Here is a 24,545-nt window from a genome sequence, read left to right on the forward strand (position 1 = left end):
TTTCCAATTTTATTCCATCGTCAGTTTCCCGTCCCAGATTCAGTCCTCACTGCTGCCAATCCGTCATCTCTAATAGGAATTTGTTCATAGTTGACCTGGCTGGTTAAATAAAGTTTGACTTGAGTGAACGGATTAAACAGTCCAACCACACATGTAGTTGTGGCTGCTCTTGGTTTGGATCCAACGTCTGTGTCTGCGTTTGCTCTGCTGAGTCCACAGGCGTAGGATGGCGGCTTAATCCCGGACATAGAGCTCGGTCACGCTCCCCATCAACCACCGATCCCTAAATGACTGGCTCCAGGGAGGAGAAGAAGGGAAAGGAAGGAGAGAAGTAAAATATGAGATAGATGAGGTGAAGTTGGAGGAAAATGAGAAGGGACTGTGGGGAATGATGAGTTTGAAGAAGGGAGGAAGTTTTGGATGTGTCGATATCTCCGCCACACACGCACCATCCGCAGGAATACTTTATTTTTAGAGGTTAAACATGAAGAGTTCAGGCGAGTAGAGGTAAAAGTGGGTGGTTTAGTGGATTCATTCTTCTATATCTTTTCCCACAAAGCTGCAGGATGCCAGGATAAGAATCTATTTGTCTCCATCTGTCCTCCCCCTCTCTCTCTGTCTGTCTTTCTTTCTTCTCACTCTCACTTTGTCTTTGTTCACTTTATCCAGAGAAGTTCTCTATGTCTCCCTCTTCCCTCTTTCTCCCTCTGCACATGTGAGCGTGTATGTGCGTGTGTGCCTGTTGTGATGTGTTCTCCAGTTCAGGACTTTAAAGCAGTCTAAAATCCCAGTGGGGGAAGAAACCCAGGTGCAGAGTGCAGGTGGCGTGACCACTGAGACATCCTGGTGTTGACAGACCTGCCGCTGTCTCTGTCTCTCTCTTTCTTCTCCTTCATGTTTTCTCTCTCACTCTCTCTTTCTCTCACTCTATTTTTATCTCATTTCGCCTCTTGGTTTTTCTCTGTTTTTGCTTCACTGTCAATATCCATATCACAATAAATCTTCATCATCTGTAACCCCACCCCCCCCCTCCCTCCCTGCCGTACCACCACTTCGTTCCACAGGGCGAGCGCTGTTCCTTCTCGGTGCAGATGTGGTTCTACTTCCTGTGTGGGCTCCGTAGCGACCTGTGGTCGATCCTTCCGCCAGAGATGGCCAAGGAGGTGCTCGGCCAGGTGCTGTCAGAGACTTTACAGCTGCTTGTGCAAAGATATGCCAGGGCCCGTGCATCGTACAAGAGACACCTGCAAATCAGGTACCCATCATGTGCCATGCGGGCCTCAGGTTTATTCAACTCTAATGACTCTTTGAAATATAAATGAGGCTTCTAAAATATAAATTAGGATAATAATTTAGTCCTGTAAAATGTATGTTCTTGCCCATTGCTTAAACACACACATTTGAACTATTGATGTGATGATATACGTAGACTGATACTGTGTATAGCTGATCTTCTGTACTAACCCTACTGAGTTAATCTCTTGTATGTCTCCGGTTGTGTTTGGTTGATGTGAGAAATTTTGAAAATCAGTGAGAATAACGAAGCTTGCTTTCTACGTACTCACTGCCAGCTAAAACAACAAAATCCTGTCTGCTTATATTCTCTATTAACTGTTTCTTAATTGAATTTCTGGAAAATGTATATAAAAGTATGATTTCACAATATTAAATTACATATGCCGTCATACTAGATTGTATCCCCGCTGCATTGCACACATGTAATGGGGTGATAATGGAGAAAATAATCTCACCACAAGGTCCGTTAGCTTTAGCTTTATGGACTTCTTGTTCATATTGGCCTAACAGCTGAGGTTCAAAGTTTATTTCTGAACTTGAAAACAGTAGTTGAGAAAGTATTCTCAGCCTCAGCTAAGCCAACCTGGGCAAGAGGTGCTTAAAGTGTTTAGAACAATATGGAAATTGGAACAACTTCAAAGCTTTAGCTCTAGAACAGTTTTTAAATTAACCTTGTGGTGAGATTGTTTCCTCAATAGCTGTTTGCAAGGTCAAGACTGGACTTCACAACTTATTAATATTCAGTTCAGTAATTTGTGGTTTTACTGACAACTGTCAATGACTCTAGATCGTATGTGTGTATTTCTGCTTTTATGTTTTAACTCTATAATTACCTTTCTTACACACATGTTTGTATAGCCTACAATATATATATATATATATATATATATATATATATATATATATATATATATATATATATATATATATATATATATATATATATATATATATATATATATATATATATATATATACTGTACAATAAATATAGACTTGGCTATACATAATGGTATCCTAAATGACATCAGAACCCTAAATGTTTTCATCTCTTTCACTGTTGCTCTCTCAACTCCTGTGGGTCTGATGGCGGCGGTGGTCTGACGTAATTACATTACAGGTCATTTAGCTGACGCTCTTATCCAGAGCGACTTACAGTGAACTAACTACAGGGACAGTCTCCCTGGAGCAGCTCAGGGTTAAGTACCTTGCTCTGGGGCACAATGGTGGCAGCCCTGGTATTAAACTCAACACCTTCTGGTGTTATATTTGGAAGCACTAGACCACTAGGCCACAATGTTAGGATGTCATAGGCAAACTCTCTGTACATGCTCAGGGGTCATCTTCTGCATCCTCTTTCTCCTCTTAATTAGCAGAATGATGACAATGAACAGGCTAAACTGTGACACACAGCAAGACAAAGAATGACAAAGATGAAGTGCATTATACATGTGTAGCACCACAGGATCTCAACACAAAGGCTGGTTTATGTTGCTTGGCATGTGTTTCTGGAGGGACAGTTGCAAAGTGTAAGGCTATCCTAAACAGATGGCCTTTCAAAGCTTCGCCAAGTTGTCTATGTGTACGGCACTCACACAGGTACTCTTGTGCTACCTCATCTCTCTCGTATCAGTCCATCTCTGTGTGTGTCTAATAACGATTTAGGCCATGCGAAGAGCATACAAGGGGACATGAGGGATGATGAGCAGCTCTCCCCAACCAATTTAGGAAACAGATTTAAGGGCGTGTAAATGTAAAAGCAATGTCTTAGTACACTTACCTTTAAGTAAAAGTAAAATCGCAAGGGTGTTCTGTTAACTGACTGGCTGTGCTGTGACGCTATACAGTGATGTATGCTTTCAGTACCTTTCTCTTTCTCTCTCTTCATGCGTTCTCACATATTCCCTCACATCTCATCCTTTCTGTTTTCATCTATACATTCGCCTTTCCTGTTTCCCTGCTCTATCTAAGATGTGACATTACGGCGGTGTTGCTGTATGTGGAGCAGCTTGTTTGGAGTGTGAGTGAAAGTCCCGAGGCCTTGGTGCGCTCCAATCCTTCCTCAGCAATTGCCATAATAGCGGGCGGATCAGACTGGCTATACCAAATCCACAGCTTGTGTGAGCAACTCCTGACAGTCCTTGTCATTGTCACCGTACCGCTCTCTTTGCTGTATAGGTTGGTATGCATTGTACATTTATTTTATTATGTTATTCAACCTTAAGTTAAAGTTAAATATGACCTAGGCACACCAAAATATTCTCCTTTTAGTATGAAACTAATGAGTATAGGTAGTTAGCTCTAGAGACTTGGGTAATAATTGACCATGGATTTAGCCCCAAAATACTATGCACTCAGGACGATGTGTTTGGTTTTAAATATCACAACCTGAAGAAGTAGGACCACCAAACCATAGATGATTTTGTAATTTGAAGATTGTTCAAAATTGCCATGTGTGATCTCAATTTCCTCCAGGATATTTATGATTGATCCTGCAAAAGCGACCGCACCACATCAGCCTGATACTCCTGTTGTCCACTGGCTCAATGCTATCAACCCTGACCTCTTCACAGAGCAGGCCATACGGTATGTAAAACACACCCATCATACAGTAGGTACGCATTAACATGTTCGCACACAAACTCACTCACATACTCCGGTATGCTAAGCCATCACACACACCTCCACCCACTGTATAGAGAACCATATGTGTGTGTGAGAGTTACAGCCGCACGCTGTATGTGTGGATATATAACCAGACTTACCCGTTGCCCAGGGCTTCAAGCAAGAGTTGTTGTGGTAATGTAACACAGATGCAAGCTGAGAAAGGAAAAAATAATAAATAAACTACCGTAGCCGCTGACACTGATTTTGTTTATGTTGATGGTTGCTGAGGGCTTTACACATGAGGCGTCAACAGAGCACAATGTGATGTGTGCATGAATGTGTACATGCATGCATACATGTGTGTCCAGTTACTGTTATGACCTCCAAGGTGCAGTCAATCACTCGCCCCCCTCACCCCTGACTCCAGCCTCCTCCCCTCTCATCTCCCTCAATGCCAGAGGTGATGTCATTGCGTGCTGATGGAGCACAAATCAAACTAACCCCCGTTCTCGTGCTCCTAAGTATTGGAGAGCTGAAATTAGTTTATTTTTATGACCTCTTTATTTCTTTACTCCAACCTCCTGCCTGCATGCAACGGCGCCAGGGGGCCTACCGGTGGCTCGGGGCCAGATCCACAGGTCCTCTTCCAGGACTCGGCCTCTGTGGCCAGATCTCTCCCCAGCCTATTAAAATAAAACACATTGTTATGGTTATTAAATAAAACAATAATAAAATCACAAAGCACATCAATAAATCATTCAGCATTACGGGCTATAAAGAAAGCATCTGAAGTTATGTTTTCTGGCCTTATGTGTGTTCTTGTTTGTGTGTGTGTGTGTGTGTGTGTGTGTGTGTGTGTGTGTGTGTGTGTGTGTGTGTGTGTGTGTGTGTGTGTCTTGGTTCTGTAAGCTGACCCTGCGCTGTAGCCACGTAGATTTATCAGAGCAGTTAAAAGAGGATTTCTTCAGGATTTGCGGTCCTAGTGACATCATAAATTGCACTGTCAGATTGAGGCATAGTTTTCCTCAGTCAAACAGCAGGGTGCACTCTGCTCTAGCATTCTGGCTCAAATGGAATGGTTAATTTCTGGGCAGACACCCCCTGTACTCCCTCCCACCTCCCTGCTCTTTCAGACAAACTCTGTCCATTCCTTCCATTAGATTTTATTGAGATGTATAAAATAATATACGGGCACACACATGTCATCATGCCCTAACACTTGCACACGTTCATAACCACAAGCACAGGCTCTGAACGGTGCACACACACACATACACTTGCACGCACACTCACCAAGGATACGGCTCATTACCCACAGCTGGCTGCAGCCTCTTGGTTATACAAAAGATGTAGGAGGGGGGTACTGCTGTATATTCATGTATTTGGCTGTCTCCCAAATGTTAATTTGGTTTTAGCTGGCCAAGATTAGAGCTAATTCCTTCCCGGTGCACACTATAAGTAAGCGAGAGTGAAGGCATTTGCAGACTAAGCTCATATCAGGAGTGAGTGACACTGAAGGAAGTAACCATCGTAGCATAAACACGATTTCCTCCCAGATTGTCATCTAAGACAACTGTGATCTCAGTCTCTGTCTTTCACTTGTGAAGCCTGTTCCCTCCTTTGTTGTCTCTTGCTAAATGGACTGCTATCTGAACACTCACCTGACACTGCAGAACTGTCAACTTTGTTTTCCTTCTTTCCACTCTCAGAGATGGCCTTATGGGTCAGGCGGCCTCTGCATGTCAGCTGAGGCTGCTGACCTCTGACCCAGGATGCAATCCCAGGTTGCTACTGCGAATGCTGCTGTACAGAGACTGTCACCTGCCCAGAATACTCCTGGAAAACTCTTGTAAGTCGGTTTTTGTAGTGTATTGGTCTGTGTTAATGTCTAAATTGCACTGTGTGTGTGTGTGTGTGTGTGTGTGTGTGTGTGTGTGTGTGTGTGTGTGTGTGTGTATGTGTGTGCGTGTGCGTGTGCGTGTGTGTGTGTGTGTGTGTGTGTGTGTGTGTGCGCTGTACATGCTTAGCTGTCAATCTTTTAGGCCCTTTCATTAATTTTTATAATATTGGACCCACAGAGTCGATCCCGCAGCGGCCATGTGTGGGATGGTGTTTACCAGTGTGTTAATTATGGTGCTCTAAGATCCTAAGCGAGTTATACAGACCTTAGATGAGCTCTATCCATTTTATGAAGTTATCATCAGCATCTTTGCCATCATCATCATTTTCACCTTGGTCACCATCATCACTAAATCAATAGAGAGCAGTAATAAACACTCAACAGGCCCAGGCGGAGCACACACGCTGACCTTTAAAGATTTTCCCTTGCTTCTTCTCCCCTCCACACTGGCAACAGTCTAACCTTTAAAGACTGTTGTGCACTCGCACATTAATTCACATTATAGCGACCTCATTAATAACAACTCTCACTGTCTCGTTCTCTCGCTCGGTCTGAGTCTGGCTCAGAGGCTCTGCAATGCTTCTCCCCGCACGCCGCCGTAAATCAACGCTGGAAGCGCTGACTCTCGCGTGTTATCACGGTGACGGGCTAATTAACCAGGAAGCAGACAGACAGAAGGAACAGCTTGACGGAACGCCTACACTTCCATAAGCCACTGCACTTCCCCTTACATTTATATACTGGGGGATTTCTTGGTGCTCTATTGATACTAATTCAAGTGTAGCTTACTAATAGAGAGTAATTCAGTGAGTCATAAACTACCTAAATTGGACTCTGTCCTACTTCAAGTGTTAGTGTGTTACAGTAATTGTTACAGTCAATGTTCAATTGTTGTTCAACAGTAGGACAGTATTTTTGAAATGCTAACTGTTGTTGCTCTGTGACATATTGTGACATATTACAATATGTACAATATATTTTACAATATAGTATATCTGCCCTATGAAAGCAGACGAACTAGCTAGCAAACTAAATGACCTCCTCCACATTTACAACACCTCCTCCAAATTAACAATACATTAAATTACAATCATTTTGCACAGCTCACCCTAAATCAGAAGATACACCACTTATGGTGCACAGACACACTCATACACACACACACACACACACACACACACACACACACACACACACACACACACACACACACACACACACACACAGAGCCTTTTTATTATCATCAGCGTGTCTGCTTCCAATTACAGAGGTTTGCAGAGAGGGCCCTTGTGACTGGTTGACTGGTTGTCCAGAAGATAAACAGGTGTATGTATTGGCTATGTATCAAGGTTGGATAAGCTTAGAAACAGAGAGGGAGGGAAAGAGGGCAAGGAAATATAGAAAAAGCAACCGAGACAATGACATAGAACCACAAACCCAAACCCGTTGGAATTATTGTGTTCTGCAGTAGAAGTGGAAACTCTACAGAGATGTGCCAGCGCACTGTCATCGGTTTTTCTGAAGTCATCTGCTGCTCCATAATAGGATCATTATTAAAAGGCACCTAGTTAACATGCCATGCTCTCCAGCACCCCAAGTGGAAATTAATGTTAGTCACCCCTGTTTACTTGGACAAATCCAGAATACTTTCTCCTTAAGGACCAATTACCAGACAGGGAGAGAACGAGATGCAGGCATAACCCACATTATGCCGCCTAATAGACTGATTGTAGGTCAGATTGGTTGACCACTTTTGAGTGTATGTGTTAGATGTGTTATTGTGAAAGAATAGGAGAGAGATGTAGAGGGACTTTTAGAGATGGCGACAGGGAGATAGAGGATATCAGTTCTCATCTGGACCTTGAATGGTGGCAGTGCTTCCTACCCGCCTGTTATTATGGTGGCTGATATTAATGTCCCTATAATGCAGCAGCTAATTTAGCCCTGTCATTTTAAAATAGTCCAGCATTAGTCAGAAGGAAGCTGCGCCCCCTCATTGACTGCTACGTTGCATACACTCTCCTATACAAATAGCTGTCATCTCCCACACAGCAGACTGACAGACCGCTGGATGTCTGCCACCTCTGGAGCAATGGGCCTTTCCTCAGCAACCCCTGTCAACTTAACACACACACACACACACACACACACACACACTTGTAAATGCACGAAACACATACAGTATATAGACATCCATATGGTTTACACACGCACACACCTCCATCCTCAGCCCTGTGCTCAGACAGCAACCCCCACAAGGACACCCTGTCAAAACCTCTTCCTTTTCACTTCCTGTCTCCATGTGCTGTGGGGCCTTTGAAATCTGTTCCTTTTTCAGTTTTCTTTTCTTTCTGGTCTGTTTTTTTTTCTCCATCTAACACAGATGTGGGTTTTTCTTCCCCTCCTATTTCACAATGCCTTTTGTTCACCCTTTCTGTTAACATGTGTCAGGTTGGGCAGCCTTGACATTTTCCAATGTGTTTTTGTGCAAAGAAATCAAGATGCTGTTTCATAGGATAGAGTTGTATATCTTTCACTACCTACCTCCATAAGGTTGGTATTTTCTGAATCGTAAATTAAAAAAACTGTCAAATGTTACACTTACCTACACACCTCCTAGATGAGAGTATGAGTAAGCCTCTTCATCTCTTTGTGTATCCTAGCGTGTGTGTGCGTCTGTGCGTCTGTGTGTTAAGTATTTCATGAATATCAAGATTTCATAAAGCCATTACCATTTTTGATTGCCCACACATTTATTTGTATTGTGCGCAGAAGTGTCTAACTGACTCAGACTGTGTCTATTTTTCTCAGATCTTTGCCAGGAGAACTGCTTAGAAATGTCTGCAGAGACCTGCAAGGCAGGAGATGACTTCATAGTCGCATTGTTCAACCTCTTCAGTTGCCTGAATAATGTTCCCAAGGCCTTGACTCAGTTCCTTCAACCATACCTGGAAAGGTCACACACATGGGAACATCTCTACACACTGGCAGGTAGAGTCGTAACCAGTAGCTGCATAATGTTGCAAGTTCAGAGATCCTTACAGCCTAACCCTGGAAGCTGCAGTGCATATCATTTCATGTTAAATTGGAACACTGATTTTTATATGGCTGCTTTATGCTTTGATGTCAGGAAATCAATGTAAGATACGGGTTAAGAGACTTGACCAGATTTATATCAAAATGTATTAGATATGTTTCTAAATACAAGAGTAAATCTGCCCACAAAGAATGTCTCATTTTTTCCCTAAGGGCCGATGTTGACATTGCATGCACGTGATCTTAAGCGTGACTTAATATGCTGTTACAGAGACTGCAATTACTCCCAAATTCTTCCTTTCTTTCCGCCTCTCTCTGGTACAAGCTTTGATACAGAGCTTAATCAGAACTCCTGTGGAGTATGGAGCCCTTTTTTGGTAGTGATTTCTATATCCTGTGTGAGTGGTAATTATTGTAGCATAAATTAGGGTGATTGGAGAATAGTATTTGGATGGAGACAGAGCAAGGGAGGGGTCGGCGGAGGGAAAGAACGAAAAAAAAAAAGAGAAATTCTCAAAGTCATCCAATCATCATTTATCCTCACAGGGTAATTAGTTTAATTATTGGACTGTGCCAAATCTTTGTATTATAACTTTGGTTACATGATACCCCCAGTGCCCCCATTTCTATTTAAACTGTTCACTGAGTTAACTTTCATAGATTATGTTGTGAGTTTGCCTATTTCTCCACTTACACTGATGTTTCATCACACGGTAGCAGGTTGTTTCGAATCAATACTCCAGTCAATACGGTAGCGGGCTGTATAAAGTCTGAGAACCAAGTGACTTTAAAAAATAGGTCTAGGTCTCACCTGCCACAGAGCGCTTCTCCTTCGAAAAGCTATATAATGTTTCTGTTCCGCTCTCCTCTTTTTCTATGGGTCTGAGGTCACACATTTGTTAGGCGTCTCTGGAGATTTCAGTGCACTTCCAGTGCCGTCACAGCACTATATCTCTCTGTTGTAGCCTTTGGTTTTACAGCCGAGGCTGTAGGAAGTTTATGGGTGCCATACAACTTCATGCTGTAGCTGCTCTGCTATCAATATGAGCGGGATATGAAAGGGCAGAGCGACGAAAGAAATAGTGCACCTGGACAAAGTAGTACGATTTCTACTGTCAGGCCACCTGGGTTTGATCGAGAACATCTGAATTTAACTTGACATTACTCGCTTTTAGTGCATATATTTCAACAGAATACTTTAGAACTCTGTGGATGTGCAAGCCTTTTATGTCTCTGTATTTTCCAATTGTTTGAGAAGTGGAGTCATTTTTGACACCTACTGAGTGCGCTGTGACTAGGGACTATTGCATGTAACCTATTCTAATTTGGTAGCAATCGTAAAATTTCATCTACCCTTGATTTTTATTTCAATATTATGGCATGTCTGCGGGTGTCTGACACGTTTACAAGTCCAAACCTTTTATGATTCAAGACCTAGTATAGTATTAAAACTGTATTTTAATAGAATAGTATTAAATATTCCTGCATACAGTTGGAGGCCTTATTTTTTTATTGCGCACTGAGAGAATTCTTTGTACTGCTTGTCTACTTTTAAAATCAATAAAAACAGGGTTTTACGTTCACCAGGCAACATTTCTGGTTATTAAATTCAGCTGGACATCATTTCAGCAGTTGATTTCTATTCATTCTCTAAAGTCAGTCTGTCAGATGGGGGTCTCAAACGTTTGTGACAGTACATGTAGTATTGTTGGACAAAACTGTACTGCATCACACTGAATTGAGTACACCTTGTAGAGCAGAGGTGTTCTATGCCAAATGTGTAACTTTAAGTGAGTGTAGTACTGGCATTTTGAAGCCTGTCATCTGGGTTTCTTCTTCTCTCTTCTCGTTACATTACATATCCAGAGCGACTTACAGTGAACTAACTACAGGGACCGTCTCCCTGGAGCAACTGGGGGTTAAGTACCTTGCTCAGGGGTACAATGGTGGCAGCTCCTGGTATTAAACTCATGACCTTCTGGTTTGGAAGGTGTACCACCAGACCACTAAGCTGTCACCACCCCATTTGTCTATGGTCCTTCTTGGCGCACCACACTAGCCTAACATTAAAGTTGTGCCTGTTCATCTACAGCTCAGCTTGATGGTTTTTATTACAATTAGCTGCATTCTTTTACCACTTTTGTCAGACACGACGCGGGCTGTACCTGTGGTGATCAGCTGTGTCCGGGCGATAGTCACCAAGTCTACCAACAGCATCCTTATACACCTGGTCTCCATGGTGATGGGTTGGCAGGCCACGGAGGAGCCCAGTGGAGCCTCGTTCAAGCAGAATGTACCAGAGAGCGTCCTGGCTAAAATACCCAAGGAGTGGAACTACACACCGATGGAAACACGGGGAAAGGAGACTGCCACTAAGAGTACGCGTGCTGCTCGTCACATTTTCAAATGAGCTATACGAAATTTTAGAGTTGTTTTCCGAAGCTAACTTTTCTTTCTCCTTCCAGCTGTCATATCCGTAGCTATTCAAGCCTTGTCCTTCATTTTCACCAACCTGCCCTTGGCCGTAGCATCCATACCTGTCCCTATCCGATTTCTCTTCCAAGTGGCAGAGAAGCACCTCTCCCAGCATGCTCGGCAGCTGCGCCTAATGGGCCTGTTACTCTGGGCCCTGTTAGGCTGTCTGATCCAGGGCCTGGAGGACCCAGACTCACTAGAAGAGATCAGTGGTCTGGTCCTGAACCGTGGGGCAAAGGAACCCCTGTCTCTGCTGGCTGAGTGCCTACAGGCTAGCATGGGGATTCAACAAAAGGTAAGGGCTAAGGTTAATGTAAAAACAACAACAATAACAACCATCTGTCCGTCTTTCTATCTATCTATAATAATAAGTTGGACGTTTGTTTACAATTTAAAGCATTATACCGGCCTGTTGTGTGTTTAAAAACTCTGATACCATCATTTCATCATATTGATGGTTGATTTAACGTGTGCCAACAAATCATCTGACTTTTACTAACGAACCTTAATGGTCTGCTGTTTTTCTGACAGGGTGTACCCAAACCCACAGTGCACAAAGTGCTGCAGGCTCTGGAGGAAAAAAGGCCGAAGTGGACAAACATGCAGCTGCAGAAGGCCCGCAAGCTCTGCTCAGACAGGTGAGAGATCAACTGCAGGGATTTAGCAAGAGGTCAAGGTCAGAAAGGTATTGATGTAGTTACTGTTTTCATGCATTGAGGATAGTCTTATATTACGGTTATCCATCATTAGTTTCAATTGCTATTGATTATTCATGTGCACGTTCAACAAAAATTGAGATATAATTTTATTCAGATAATTTTGATCGTAAAAACAGTTTCTTATAAAGTGAATTTCCCAGTATATAATTTTAGTGATTTATCAATAGTAATTGAGGTTGAGGGCTGATAGTCTGATGAAGGAGGTGGTTCAAACTGCTCAAACTGACTGATGGTGTAGTCAAGTGCTTGACATTCAATAGAGATACTGAATAAAACAATGAAAAAGAATGCAGCTTAGATATGCTTTTTTTTAATTGAGCATTGAAATTCTGATGTATCGTATCATGGGGATCATTTTTCATAGCAAAGCTTCATGAGTAAGATCAATGAATCTCAGATGTGTTTGTTGTGGTAAATGATGGACATGTTGTCTGACTGAGTGGACTGCAGGCTGGAGTGATGGGAAAGCAGCGTTCCACTTTGGGCTGATCTGTGACCTTTGGCTTGCCGTTTTATAGCTCGTTCCCAGAAATTGAGCCTGTGGTCGCTCACTTCATCATAACAAACTTTGGATGCATCCATTCTCATAAAGAGGTGATTCAGCGATGTACCACAACATGTACAATTAAAAAAGAAATAAATAAATAAAAACACTGAGTAGATTATGGCCAGTTCTAGGAAACGCTGCCTGTTTCAGTGACAGGAAGAGGGGGCGAGATGGGGGTGGGGGGGGGGGGGAGAGAAGAGGCGGGCATTGGAGGGGGTTGAGTGGAAAAGTGAAAGAAGAGTGATTATGTATCACCTGTCGGAGGCATTCAGTGGGATCATTACTATTCATTAAACTAACCTTCACAGGGAAGTGACGCCTGGCTTGTAAACAATCAGAATACAGTGTCAGAAAAAAGGACACACAGAGAGAGAGAGAGAGAGAGAGAGAGAGAGAGAGAGAGAGAGAGAGAGAGAGAGAGAGAGAGAGAGAGAGAGAGAGAGAGAGAGAGAAAGAAAGAGAGAGTGGTGTAATAACTCCAAAACAACTGGCACTCCACTTCCTGGCAGCTCACACACACACACACACACACACACACACACACACACACACACACACACACTCACACACTCACACACACACACAGAGTAAACCCCTCGACAAAGAACATTTGCCCCTTGCGAGCCCTCCCACCTCTATCCCCTCATCCCACTTTCCCTCCTTCCTTTCCCAACTACATCCCCCCTCCCCACGCCACCCACCTTGTCTTTGCAAAGTAATTTGTAGAGGAGAAGATTATTGTTCTCCATCATGGTGACCCTGGCTGGGCTGACGGGATGCATACACAGATGAAGATGAATGCAGTTATTCCTTGGCGGAGGTCTGCCTCTTTCAGGGCACATTGGCCCTAATGACATGATTGATAGGCTGTCCCAAATCCGGAGGGGCCCTCATTAATCACCCCGCTGACTGAATCCAATCATCTGCTTCACCTGCACAGTGATGGACAGGAAAGGATACAGCACAGGTGCTGACACGGATGCACAGCCACCATCGCCGACAACACCACCGCCGGGCCGCCAGGCAAAAGAATGAGGGGATGTACATGGACGAGAGGGGACTCCTCTTCCTTTGCCACTCTCAATGTCAAGCAGCCAATGGCTGGCTGACAGGCGACACCGTTTCTGCCACCTTATAATTACAAAGGGGAAGAGAGGAGAGAGAGAACAATGACAGGAAGTGTATGTGAAGGAAAAGGTTTGATGGACGGTTGTGTGATATCCATCCATACAGGAAGGGCAGGAAAATGATGCGTGCGTCTGCCAGGGTTGGGGACTGTACATGCATGAGGACCTTGACACACAATTACACACATATACACGCTTAAGAACACACACACCAATCACTTTTACTGCATCAGGCATCCTTCGGTCAAATTCCCCTATGTATCTCATGAATGGTAATGAAAACAGTGGAAATTATTTTGTTATCTAACCCTCAATAATTTGTCTGTATTTCTCTCTCTCACATAAACCTTGACCGGACTGGTTTTCAGAAAGTTTAGCGGAGCAAAGAGATATTTCTTTCCTTGCCAAGAATTGTATTTTAAGTTAGTTTGCCCCCTGGAGTAAATGATTTCTCGAAAAACTAGAAAAATCATTAATTTTTAACTCGTGTTTCAGTTAATTTCCTTGTGTATAGCAAATTCCAAATTTTACCCCAAATTCTTCTCTAAACTAGAAAATACTTTCTCAGCCAGAGGTGTTATGGAGTTACAAGCTGACACCCCCCCCCTTTCCTGTTTCCTCTCCTTCCTCTTTACCCCACTGTTTTTTTTCTTTCTTTGTGTTTACTCTCTCATCTCCTCCTTTTCCCATCTCTGTTTCTCTCCTAGTGTATTTGAGCGAGGAAAGGAGAGCGGAGTCGCTGAACTGACTGAGCAGAAAATAGGCCTGATGCTGCTGGAGGTCTGCCACAAAGCAGGTGGCAGCGACTACCTGAGGCAGATCTATCACATCATCCAAGGCAATGAGGTAGGGAAACACTCCCTCTCCCCAGCAATTAGGTGGCTGCTGGCCTGAGGCCGCAGGCTGTTCAGGAGGGGGGAGACAGAGGGAAAGGGCTGCTGCTTGTGTGCAGTCTGCTTGTTCTGATCTTCTGTTGTTCAGGTGACCTCAAGGGTGCAAACCTACAGTGGTTTCCTGTGTTATACTCTCAGCACATGTAGAGTAGAGGGAGCCACATGGAGTTACCACGTTCAGTATAGAACTCTTTGGAGGAGATCTGAGTGAGAAAGAGCAGTGGTTCTTTAAAGAAAAGAAAAAAAACTAAAGTAGAAGTTATTTTAGCTAACCTCACTTCAGAGAAAAAAAGTTTAACAGAATGGAAAGTAGTTCTCTAGAAAATGCCCAAGTTAATTGAAATGGTAATATATACGTAGAGAGTTAAGTTGTATTTAAGTACGTACACAGTTGGTAAAAGAAAAGTGCTTTAAAGTGAGTGTGGACTCCTGGAAAATATGTAAAACAGTACATAGGAAGTGTTACGTACAGAAACTCAAGTTAGTTTAACTGCTTCCATAACGCCTCTTTAGGTAGGGCTGGCTCCTGCTACTGTATATCACAAAGGCAATAACATCTATATCACATGTACATATGGACTATATTCTTACCACCATGGCTCTTTCTTTGGGGAAAGCTTATCCATTATTGGATGAGGCTCGCAATATACCATTAAAAGACCAAAACCAACAGTGTCCGTCAATACTTTCCAACTTCCCCACCCTGTCTGTGACATTCAGGCACAATGGTTCCTACTGAGGACATCAATCTTTTAAAAATGATGAATATATAATTCATTTTTTTGGAAAGGATGAATCATATTGTAAAACAGCTGGACACACAAATATTTATGGGTAAATTGTGTCTTATGTGTCTTGTGTTAGTTTAGTTTTTTCACGAATACATAGAGCCATAAAGAGTAATTATCTGCTCCTACTAAATTCAATCAGAAACAAAATATATTCCAGAAATAAATAAATAACATACATCGGTAAAGGTCTGAGCTACGAGAAGTTGGTGCTCATGTAATTCTTATAGACATGGTCATCCTATATAGACAGTCTATTAGGACACAGCGTGGAATAACACAAACATATACATTATGTTGCTGTTGAACAGCTATAACTCTGTGTAGCAATTTAATAGAATGTGAATGGGATTCCCAAGTAGGCTCTGAGTTACCCTCCTGCCAGCTCGAGTATCTCTACCAGCCCAAGGTCGAGGCAAGAACACGAAGGTCAGGGACAGACCGGGCTGGTGGTGAGGCGGAGGGATAGGAGGTTCAGAGGCCATGTCAAGCTGACGGATGGGAATATAGTGAATTCACACAGGGATGCCCATGTACTGTACACACACACACTCACACACTTACAGAGACGTACACACACACTCATTACTTTATACTGTACATCTTGCAAGACACCTGTACTGAGCAACTATAGCAAAGGTTAGGCAAAGAAAAGTAGAAAGTGTACAGGTGTCCTGAAAACTTGTTTTTCTTTGCTCTGTACCTGAACATGTTTGATTAATTAATGATACTTTTGTGAAAGTGATCAATAGGGAAATACGTGTATGGAGGCTATTCTTCAGAAATCTGAAATCTGCTTTTGTTGTGTCAAACTATAAATACAAACTTTCAGAAGGGCTTTATCGTTTGACGTTTTACCTTGGTCTCGGTTTGTCATAACAGGTCATTTTCAACCTTCCTCCTCTCTGTCTCTCTTGTGTTCTGACTCTCTCTTTCCCCTTTCATCTTGCATACAGGAACTGTTGATGCTTAAACTAAGTGGAAGCACAAACTCGTCCAATAATCCTCCTCACTTGGTAAACTTTGACCTTGGCTCTGAGAGTCATGCGAACACTGCCGGTTTCAACCCTCTCCACCAGTTTGACCACGTTGGCAAGAAGAAGCTGGATCAGGTTTGTCGAGCAGTTTTCTCTTATCAACACTGTTTATTTTGGTAGCAAATCATTATTTATTGTAGCTCTCTGTAATGTATTTGATATTCTAGTGATTATTGGAGCTACTTCAAGTCCTATATGTGTGGGTGTTCTTGTGATGTGCAGGGCGGTGTCGTTTTAACTTCCTCCCAAGGCCAGAAGCTTAATGTTGAAGGTTAGGAGCTGTTAGAGTCTCTAGTGAACTGGATACTGTGGCAATCTCTGAAGTTGTCAGGTCTTTCTGGGGCTCAGCTTTCCTATTCTCCATAGGTCGCTGCCTTTTCCAAGCAGGAGTTAGGCTGGCAGGAAGAAAAGAACACTGAAAAGGTGAAAAGATGAGAGATTTCTTTTTCATAAAAGAATGTGTAATGTTAAAGGAGAGTGCAGTCTTAAAGTGCACTTCTTTGGGGCTTTGAACCGTATACCCTCTTACCCCAAACTTATCCCCAGGAGTGCCACCGTGATGTTCACTTAATTGTTAGATTCTTTTTCTCCATAAAGGGGATAAGTTTAGCTACAGGTAGTTTTAGCTAACAGTGAGAGTTGTCAGCTTCCCCCTTATTTCTCTCCTACTATCAAGGGAAATACCGCTGATATCACACAAAACAATCAACAAAAGCTAGTATTTCCTCAAGGCAGGCTTTTGTGTGTCTCTTTACTTTTAAGAAATACAATTGGATTAGATGTATTTATACACGCATTACTTCCCTTGTAATGTTGCTGTGTTGCTGCTTTTGTTTTTCAAGAACAGACACGTTTTTATCCTAAGACTTAGCCTGTTTTCGGCTTATCACAGGAGGCTGCATAGCTTTGCATAGAAACACCCTATTAAGAGAATGATTAAAATGCCTTCTCCGCTTCAGGTGCCTGTGTTGTTTGTCAAATAAAATGGAGGGTGGAGGGGAAAAAAAGTTACATCCATCAATCACCTATGAGGATGGAGCAGAGGGGGGTGGATGGATGGAGGGAACGAGTGGAGTTCTCCTCCTTTTTGTCAATAAAACTCAGCCTGGAGTTAAGAGTGACATTTTGGCAATCAAAGCAATCTGATTTTTATTTGCTTTCCCAATATGGTGCTAGTTGCCAAGTGTGTTTGCTTTTGTGTTTGTGCGCATGTGTGTGCGTGTGTTTACAAAAAAAGGGAGAGAGAGAGAGAACGAGCAAGAGATGGGGAGAGAGAGGGGGGGTTGGCGGGGTGCCATTGAAGATGGTAAGAAAAAAAAGCTGAGCAGCCACAAGAGTAACGACTCCCTCCCAAAATTGATTTATCTTTCTATAAATGATGGCTACATCCCCCCAAATGGATTTATAAATTAATTGCTGTCTTATTGGAATAAAAACCTTCTTGTGCGGACATGATTGATCGCTTGGTGTCGGTAGCCTTCGCTGGGGACCCCCCTCCTCCTTTGTTAGTGGGTCCCAGCTGGAGCAGTAATGCACTGATGGTATTAACCCTGATTAATAACTAACAATACCCTATCCTCATACATCAACAGAGTGCAGTGGTCGACTGGGCATGGGACTGGCCAAGGCTGCTGCCAGCCTTTCAGGGCATGAGTCAGGTCACCTTCAAAGCTCTGCTGGCCAACAGGTAAAACACACATTTCACTTGTTACATACACACATGTTCACTGACGGCGGTTTGTGTGCACAGATGCAAACACAAGTGTGAGTGAGTTTTTGTGTTTTCATGTTTTCATTATGATCCTCACAGGTGTTTTTTTTTTTGAGCAGTCTTTTCATGAAATAAAAGCCCCGCTCCACAGAGGCATGTGCTGCATCAGTATTGTCTTTACCTGTACAAAATGAGACGCTCACTTGGGACTCTGGAGGCAAGTTTCCCTCCACCTCCAAATTCCCTTTTGACTTAACTTCGGCATAAGCTCCCGTCATCGGGGATGGTATAGCCTAGCTGCTCTTCATCAGAGGTTCAAAACTTCCACTTTGTTCAAAGGCCAAGGGCTCCTGTGGCTTCCACAATTGAGGCTGAGCTATGGAAAGAACTTTTTGGAAAAGGATATTGGAGTGCTATAATACCCTGTGTGTGTTGAATCATGGGATCCTGTCTTTGTTAATGCACGTGTGGCTGGCTGTCTGTGTGGACAAAATGTTTGCTTCGTGTACTTTTCAGGCCTTGAAACAACCAGAAAAATAGTCAAAGATGAAAAAGAGTGAGTAGCTCAGATCTTAGTGTCACCTGATTGAGGAGTTTTTTTGCCCAAGTCCACTCCTGTCCCACCCTCCCCTTCACCCCTCGTATCCTGTTCTGCTCTGCAATGGGCATAAATATTTATGCAAGTATGTGACACATATTAGATGGCAATACTTCAGGCTGTTCCCTGTTCTCCATTCACAGCTGTCACGCTGCCAGCTATCAGGGAGCCACGGGGCTACTGCACCTTGTCTCCACGCCTACGCCCAATCCATTCTAAATCACCCCCATTGTAACACACACACACACCTTTCTAACAAAGGGCAAGCTATGCATCTGCCAAGGACACAGGTCTAATAAGGGTGAAGTATGCAGTCTGTGCTATGACGAGCTTTGTCGCCTTCATGCATCTACCCCCCCTTCCCGCACACACACACACACACACACACACACACACATACACTCCATTCTTCCTCCCCTTATATGCTGCTTTGTTGCATGTTAAAACAGATACTGTCATTGCTTGACTGAGCCAAATTAGTGTTGGGGCATACATGAATAGAAACTGAATGAAGTGGATATGAAGTCAGATAGGAAGAGAGAGAGAGAGAGAGAGAAAGAGAGAAAAAGACAGATCGTATGCTGTTTGAGATTGTGAGTGACACGGAGAGCGAGAGCAGCCAATACTGACGAGGCACCAAAAAGTATGAGGAAGGATGGGAGTGGGAGGGGGTAAAGGTTATATAATTCACCCTAATCTCACAGTATCCAAGTGTCTGAGATTCTGCCATTTGCCTCATTAGCCTCTCTTTGTTGGGCCAGAGGAGCAGATTTCATGGAGGATTTGGAGAATGGCTTTGGTTCTGCCTGAGACGCTCGCACAGAGCAGGAAGTTAGTTTCACAGCTGGCAACATGTAAGCTGTCAAAGTTTTCCTCAGATCCATCTCCGACTCAAAAATATCTCTCAAGCTATAGAAGACCATTCGCGGGATAAGCGCACTGATGTCGGATCCACTGATTCATTTGTTAGTGCAGATAAGGATAATGCTTTCTGCATAACCGCAAGTGCCCTCGGCTGTTTTCTCAGAGGCTTCGCAACAATTACTCTTTTACTCCCTCCAGTTGCTGGACCAACCAGAGGATATAATCTTACACTCTTGACAATATTATTAGTAATGACGTTGTCTCATACTGTATAAAAACACCTATCATTGTGACCTTGTTATGTTCTGTATTTTCTGTCTTATGAGTTTTAGTCTCCTTGAATGACTTCCCCTTCCCTATTTTTTTTTCCGCTCTCTTGACTGTGTGAGTTAGCAGTGTGGCCCATTGGCCTCCTATATATTGTTACAGTGGCAGGACAGTTATTGTGCCCAGGGTTTATATCACATTCTAATGGAGCAAGGCTATGAGTTAAGGGCACTAGGCTTTTACACCAGAGCTGTTAAATCACTGTTCAGATGACTTCATTAGCAGAGCAGGACACATGCTGAGACACTTGCGCCTGCACACACACACACACACACACACACACACACACACACACACACACACACACACACACACACACACACACACACACACACACACACACACACTTTCACCCTGCTACCTTGACGGTGTTGCCAGACAGGAGTGAGAGTGGATTTATACAGGTGTGTGTGTCCTTCTTTGTCACCTGTCACTTCAGTTCCCTCAGCACGATGGCTCATCCATCATCTGCAGATTGAGCTTTTCAGCAGAAACCAGACTGATTAATACTACCCTAGGACCCCCAGGGTTGACTGGCTCACTGGCTGACCTGGCTTCCTGGCAGCCTGGAAGTTTAAATAGATAGATGGATGACTTGTGGGTGGGGTAACTTTTTAGCGTGCTTATTTGCAGGCTAAATGGCTGATTAACTGGTGCACTGCCTTGGTCAGGTTATGAATGTTTAGTGCAATGGATGTAGGAAGCAGTGATCAGTTGACTAGTTTAGGTGGAATAATGACAGGCTGAATGGTATTTTGACCAAATGGCTCCAGAGGTTGACTAGCCTGTTGGCGTTATTTGATAAATGGCAGGTCTGGAAAATGGATTGTTGGATGGAAGATGATGGACTGACTGACTGGGAGGATAACTGGTTGACTGAAAGCCAGACGGCTCCCAGCTTAGTTTTACCCACATTAGCAGATCTTAGACAGAATCTGTATAGGACCTTTCTATAAGAGTGCTTTCAACTACATGTCTGCTTTGGGTTTTATTGCTTCTTACATATTTTCTTTTCATACCACCATCTTAATCATCTTCACACCACCTTTCTGAACTTAAATCCTATTACTTAGCCTGTACACTTATAGATACTATTTTACAGTTGACTTATGAAAGAGGTATACTGCAGAAATACCACATCATACGGTATTCAATAATCAAGGTTCAGAACTCAATAGGTCTACAGCACAGATTGATATCAACCATCTTGATATGTATTCACTCATTACCTTTATTATGAGTCTCTAGCAGCTTTAAAGCAAGGTTCCTTTATTGAAATGCCAAAATCAATGACATTAAATACCCAGGTTAAATATGTGCTTGACGTTTCACCTTGAATAAATTGCGCACTGAGGGTTTTGTGTTAATTGTCATGATCTACTGATTGAAATGTGTCCACGTTGCCTCACTCTTTGACTTCAAATTATGAGCTGTCTTTTGTTGCAGAAGCATGGAGTCAAAGTGCTAAGTGATTCAACGGATTCAGAATAGTTTCTCTTCAACTAGTGATCTATGGATAACTCATCTGCTTTGTCCTTGGTTAGACTTTGAAATCCCCTTTTCTTTAATGAACACTTAGCTATCACAGCATACTTTTGTATGGAACAGTGAAAAGCAACACAACCCCTATGTAGATTTGAATTAACAGCAGCAATGCCGGCAATGCCTTCTCTTTGATATTTTAACTTGTGTGTTGTAAGGCCTTTATAAACCGTAGTCTTTTATGTCATTTTTCAGGAAAATACAGCAAATCTCTGAAAATAGTATTGCCACAGACAAAAGTCACATTTTAACTGTCATCTGCCAAGGTGACTTTTTAAGACACTTTCCTTGTGTCTGTATGTCAGAGCAGGTCCTCTGACCTGGTTGATAAGGGGTAGCCGAGTATGAGAGATGAAGCTTGATGTGTCACAGGGCGGCTCCTCCACTCCATCATAAGGACCTAATATCATCCAAGGACATTCATGCTTACATCTACAACGCTGGTCTACTGCTTCAGGTGCCTGTTTCCTGGAGCCAGCATGGGGCAGCAGACTTCAGACATTGACCAACAGTAAAACTTAAAAAGATTTGCTGTGGCTTGTGCTATTTTTACAACCAATGTTCTCAGGAAGCACTCATCCTCACAATTTTATTTCAAACATTGACAGTAACAAAGTACTAACAGCATTGACCCATAGATTTGGTAGCTTAATATGGTAAGCTACACTGTAACTACGGAACACTAAAGTATTTCCTCCGCATTGTCTCATTGTTGCTGTTACCCCTCAGGTCCATAACAATAGCAGTTTGTGGAAAAATGCCAATCTGTGGCATTCTCTTGCTTGAGCGGCTCCTTAAATTGCAGCGATAGACGCTTGTGCTTTCAGGAAGTGGGCAATCGCCATCTGTTCCTGGGCTCTGCCATATGGCGGGCCTTTTTCTCAGGGAATAAAATAAAAACAAATATGTCAGAATGTTCGTCTTCCTCCACGGACGCTGATCAACCTGGGGAGAAGCTGGATCTCAGTGTGTCTGGATTAATGGTCTTACTTTACGCTTTAGGGAATGAGGGAGTGCTTTGTGTGTGTGTGTGTGTGCGTGTGCTTTGTGTGTGTGTGTGTGTGCGTGTGCGTGTGTGTATGAACATGTCTGTATGAGTGTATGCACATGCTAATGCACATTAATGTACCTGGAAGTATTTCTGGAATCATTTGTCTGACTTAAAGGCTGATGTTACCGTACCATTTTGAGCAGTTGGTTGCCCTAGACTTGGAAGCATTAAACAACACAGGAGAAAAGAGCTTCAAGGTTAGCCAGAGTGACATTTCATGGCTGCCGCTGCCAAAGAGACGAGAAGAAACGCTCTCAAGCCATCATCAGGCTCTCCGTCTTGCGAGGCCAGAAATTCAAAAGACTTGTCACTTTTGAAAATCAGGAGAGTGTGATGTGTCATTGAGGAAGGGCTTCTTTCTTCTCTCGTCGATCCCCTTGTGTGTGTCCCCACCAATGACTGACAGCTAGGGATGGGAGTTTGTGTTGGTGGAGACAGAATACATCTTTTGTCTGCTTGGTTATACATGGTGTGTTTTGTCTTCGCTACCCCTGGACAGCACTGACACATTGAGGTTTTCATTAGCCGTAAGCAGGTGGTGAAGGAGAGGGACGAGCTTTTGTGCACGAGTCTGCTTTCAAGCCTGCCTGTGTGCGTACGCATCTGCACTGCACCATCTTGTATACTGTATGCATATCATGGAGGGCGTACATGTGTCTGCCTGCATGTGTGTGAATGTTCGCTTATATTTCAGTGTGTGATATTTGGAGGTTTGCTCCAAAGGCGAATAAATCAGTGATGCCTGGGATAAGGCCGTGGCCCCTCCTCAAACTGCACAGACAAGCTGAGAGGCTCATTAATCAAACGGCCAGTCACAGATGTGATGGCTTCCACACAAACCGCCAGCAGACTGTGAAAGTCACATCCAACAGAGTCAACTGTCAGCCAGGCAGGCAAGCCGGCCGCACTTTTCCTCTTCTTCTCCTCTCTCTCTCTCTGTCTTTCTTTCCCCTCTGTTGTATTTATCTCCCAGTCTCCTTTTACCTCCTCTCACCTCCGGCGTGATGCCTCGGTGTGATACACCTGAAATATTTGTCTTGTCCCTCTAAAAACGATCTTGAGGGTCGAGGCAAATTTATCTTCTCAGAGAGTGGTCATGGTGAAACCTTTCTAGAGACATCAGGCATAACTGCACATTGCTGTGTTACAGCAGACTGTACTTTGTCGTTCGGTACAGTTGAACAATATATTTTTCTCTGTTTCAGTTTCTCTTGTACCCTATATAAATCCTGATTCATTGTAACCTAAATATGTCCTCATTTACTATTCTATGAAAATTGATAGAGGGGCAATGGTTTTGCCTTGGTCAAGCCAAGGAATATATTTGAGTTAACATTGAATAATGCATATGATAGGCAGGTTAATACATACTGTTCTCTGTGTCCAGCTCTAAGTGTACGTGCTGCTGACACAGTAAGAACATTTTCACCTGTTATTTCCACCGTACAGAGCATTCAGGGGAACATTCAGGGGTAAAATGTGCCTCCTTCATGGATACGCAGCCATGTGTAAATGAGTTTTCCCATCTCTTTCTGGTTATTATATCACACATCATATTCTAACCATTTCACTGCTGCAATATCCACTCCCAAAGGGTTTCAATTGGTTACAATTGTTAACAATAGTTACAATAATATCACTATTCACTGACGGGATTGTCTGTGCATAGTGCTTATGCCACAAGGCAAGATTCTCAACAGATTTATCTGGTTATCCCTTGTGTACTTCCTGCAGTTTCACCTGACCTCTTTTTCACAGATATTCTGATTTCAGATCATTTCACAATATAAATAGCAACCTCTGAGATTGTTCCAACTTCCAACCTTGGATGGATAAATAGTTGGAGAGACTGTGTAACACCAGAGCTAAATGAAAATACCACTTAATCTATTGCAAAGCCCCCCAAGGATGGAGAGAGATGGCGGATGGAACAGGGACAACACAAAGCCACCCGTTCCTGATTAAAAAAGGCAAGTCCCAAGGCTTCCCAAATACACTGGGGTATTTTAATGGTACAAATATAAAGA

At 43.0% G+C, this 24,545-nt stretch overlaps 1 protein-coding gene across 1 annotated transcript in view; it reads left to right on the plus strand.

Moving 5' to 3' along the window:
* Positions 1 to 24,545, plus strand: part of kiaa0825 (KIAA0825 ortholog) — a 109,231-nt gene that overhangs the window by 31,859 nt on the left and 52,827 nt on the right. The window contains 11 exon segments of the mRNA XM_029440106.1: positions 1,065 to 1,255; positions 3,268 to 3,474; positions 3,772 to 3,882; positions 5,613 to 5,752; positions 8,615 to 8,794; positions 10,987 to 11,217; positions 11,305 to 11,609; positions 11,846 to 11,952; positions 14,415 to 14,553; positions 16,345 to 16,500; positions 18,018 to 18,112. Coding sequence (XP_029295966.1) covers positions 1,065 to 1,255; positions 3,268 to 3,474; positions 3,772 to 3,882; positions 5,613 to 5,752; positions 8,615 to 8,794; positions 10,987 to 11,217; positions 11,305 to 11,609; positions 11,846 to 11,952; positions 14,415 to 14,553; positions 16,345 to 16,500; positions 18,018 to 18,112 — 1,862 coding nt within the window.

Source organism: Cottoperca gobio, chromosome 9 (assembly GCF_900634415.1).
Source record: "Cottoperca gobio chromosome 9, fCotGob3.1, whole genome shotgun sequence".
Taxonomy (NCBI): Eukaryota; Metazoa; Chordata; class Actinopteri; order Perciformes; family Bovichtidae; genus Cottoperca; species Cottoperca gobio.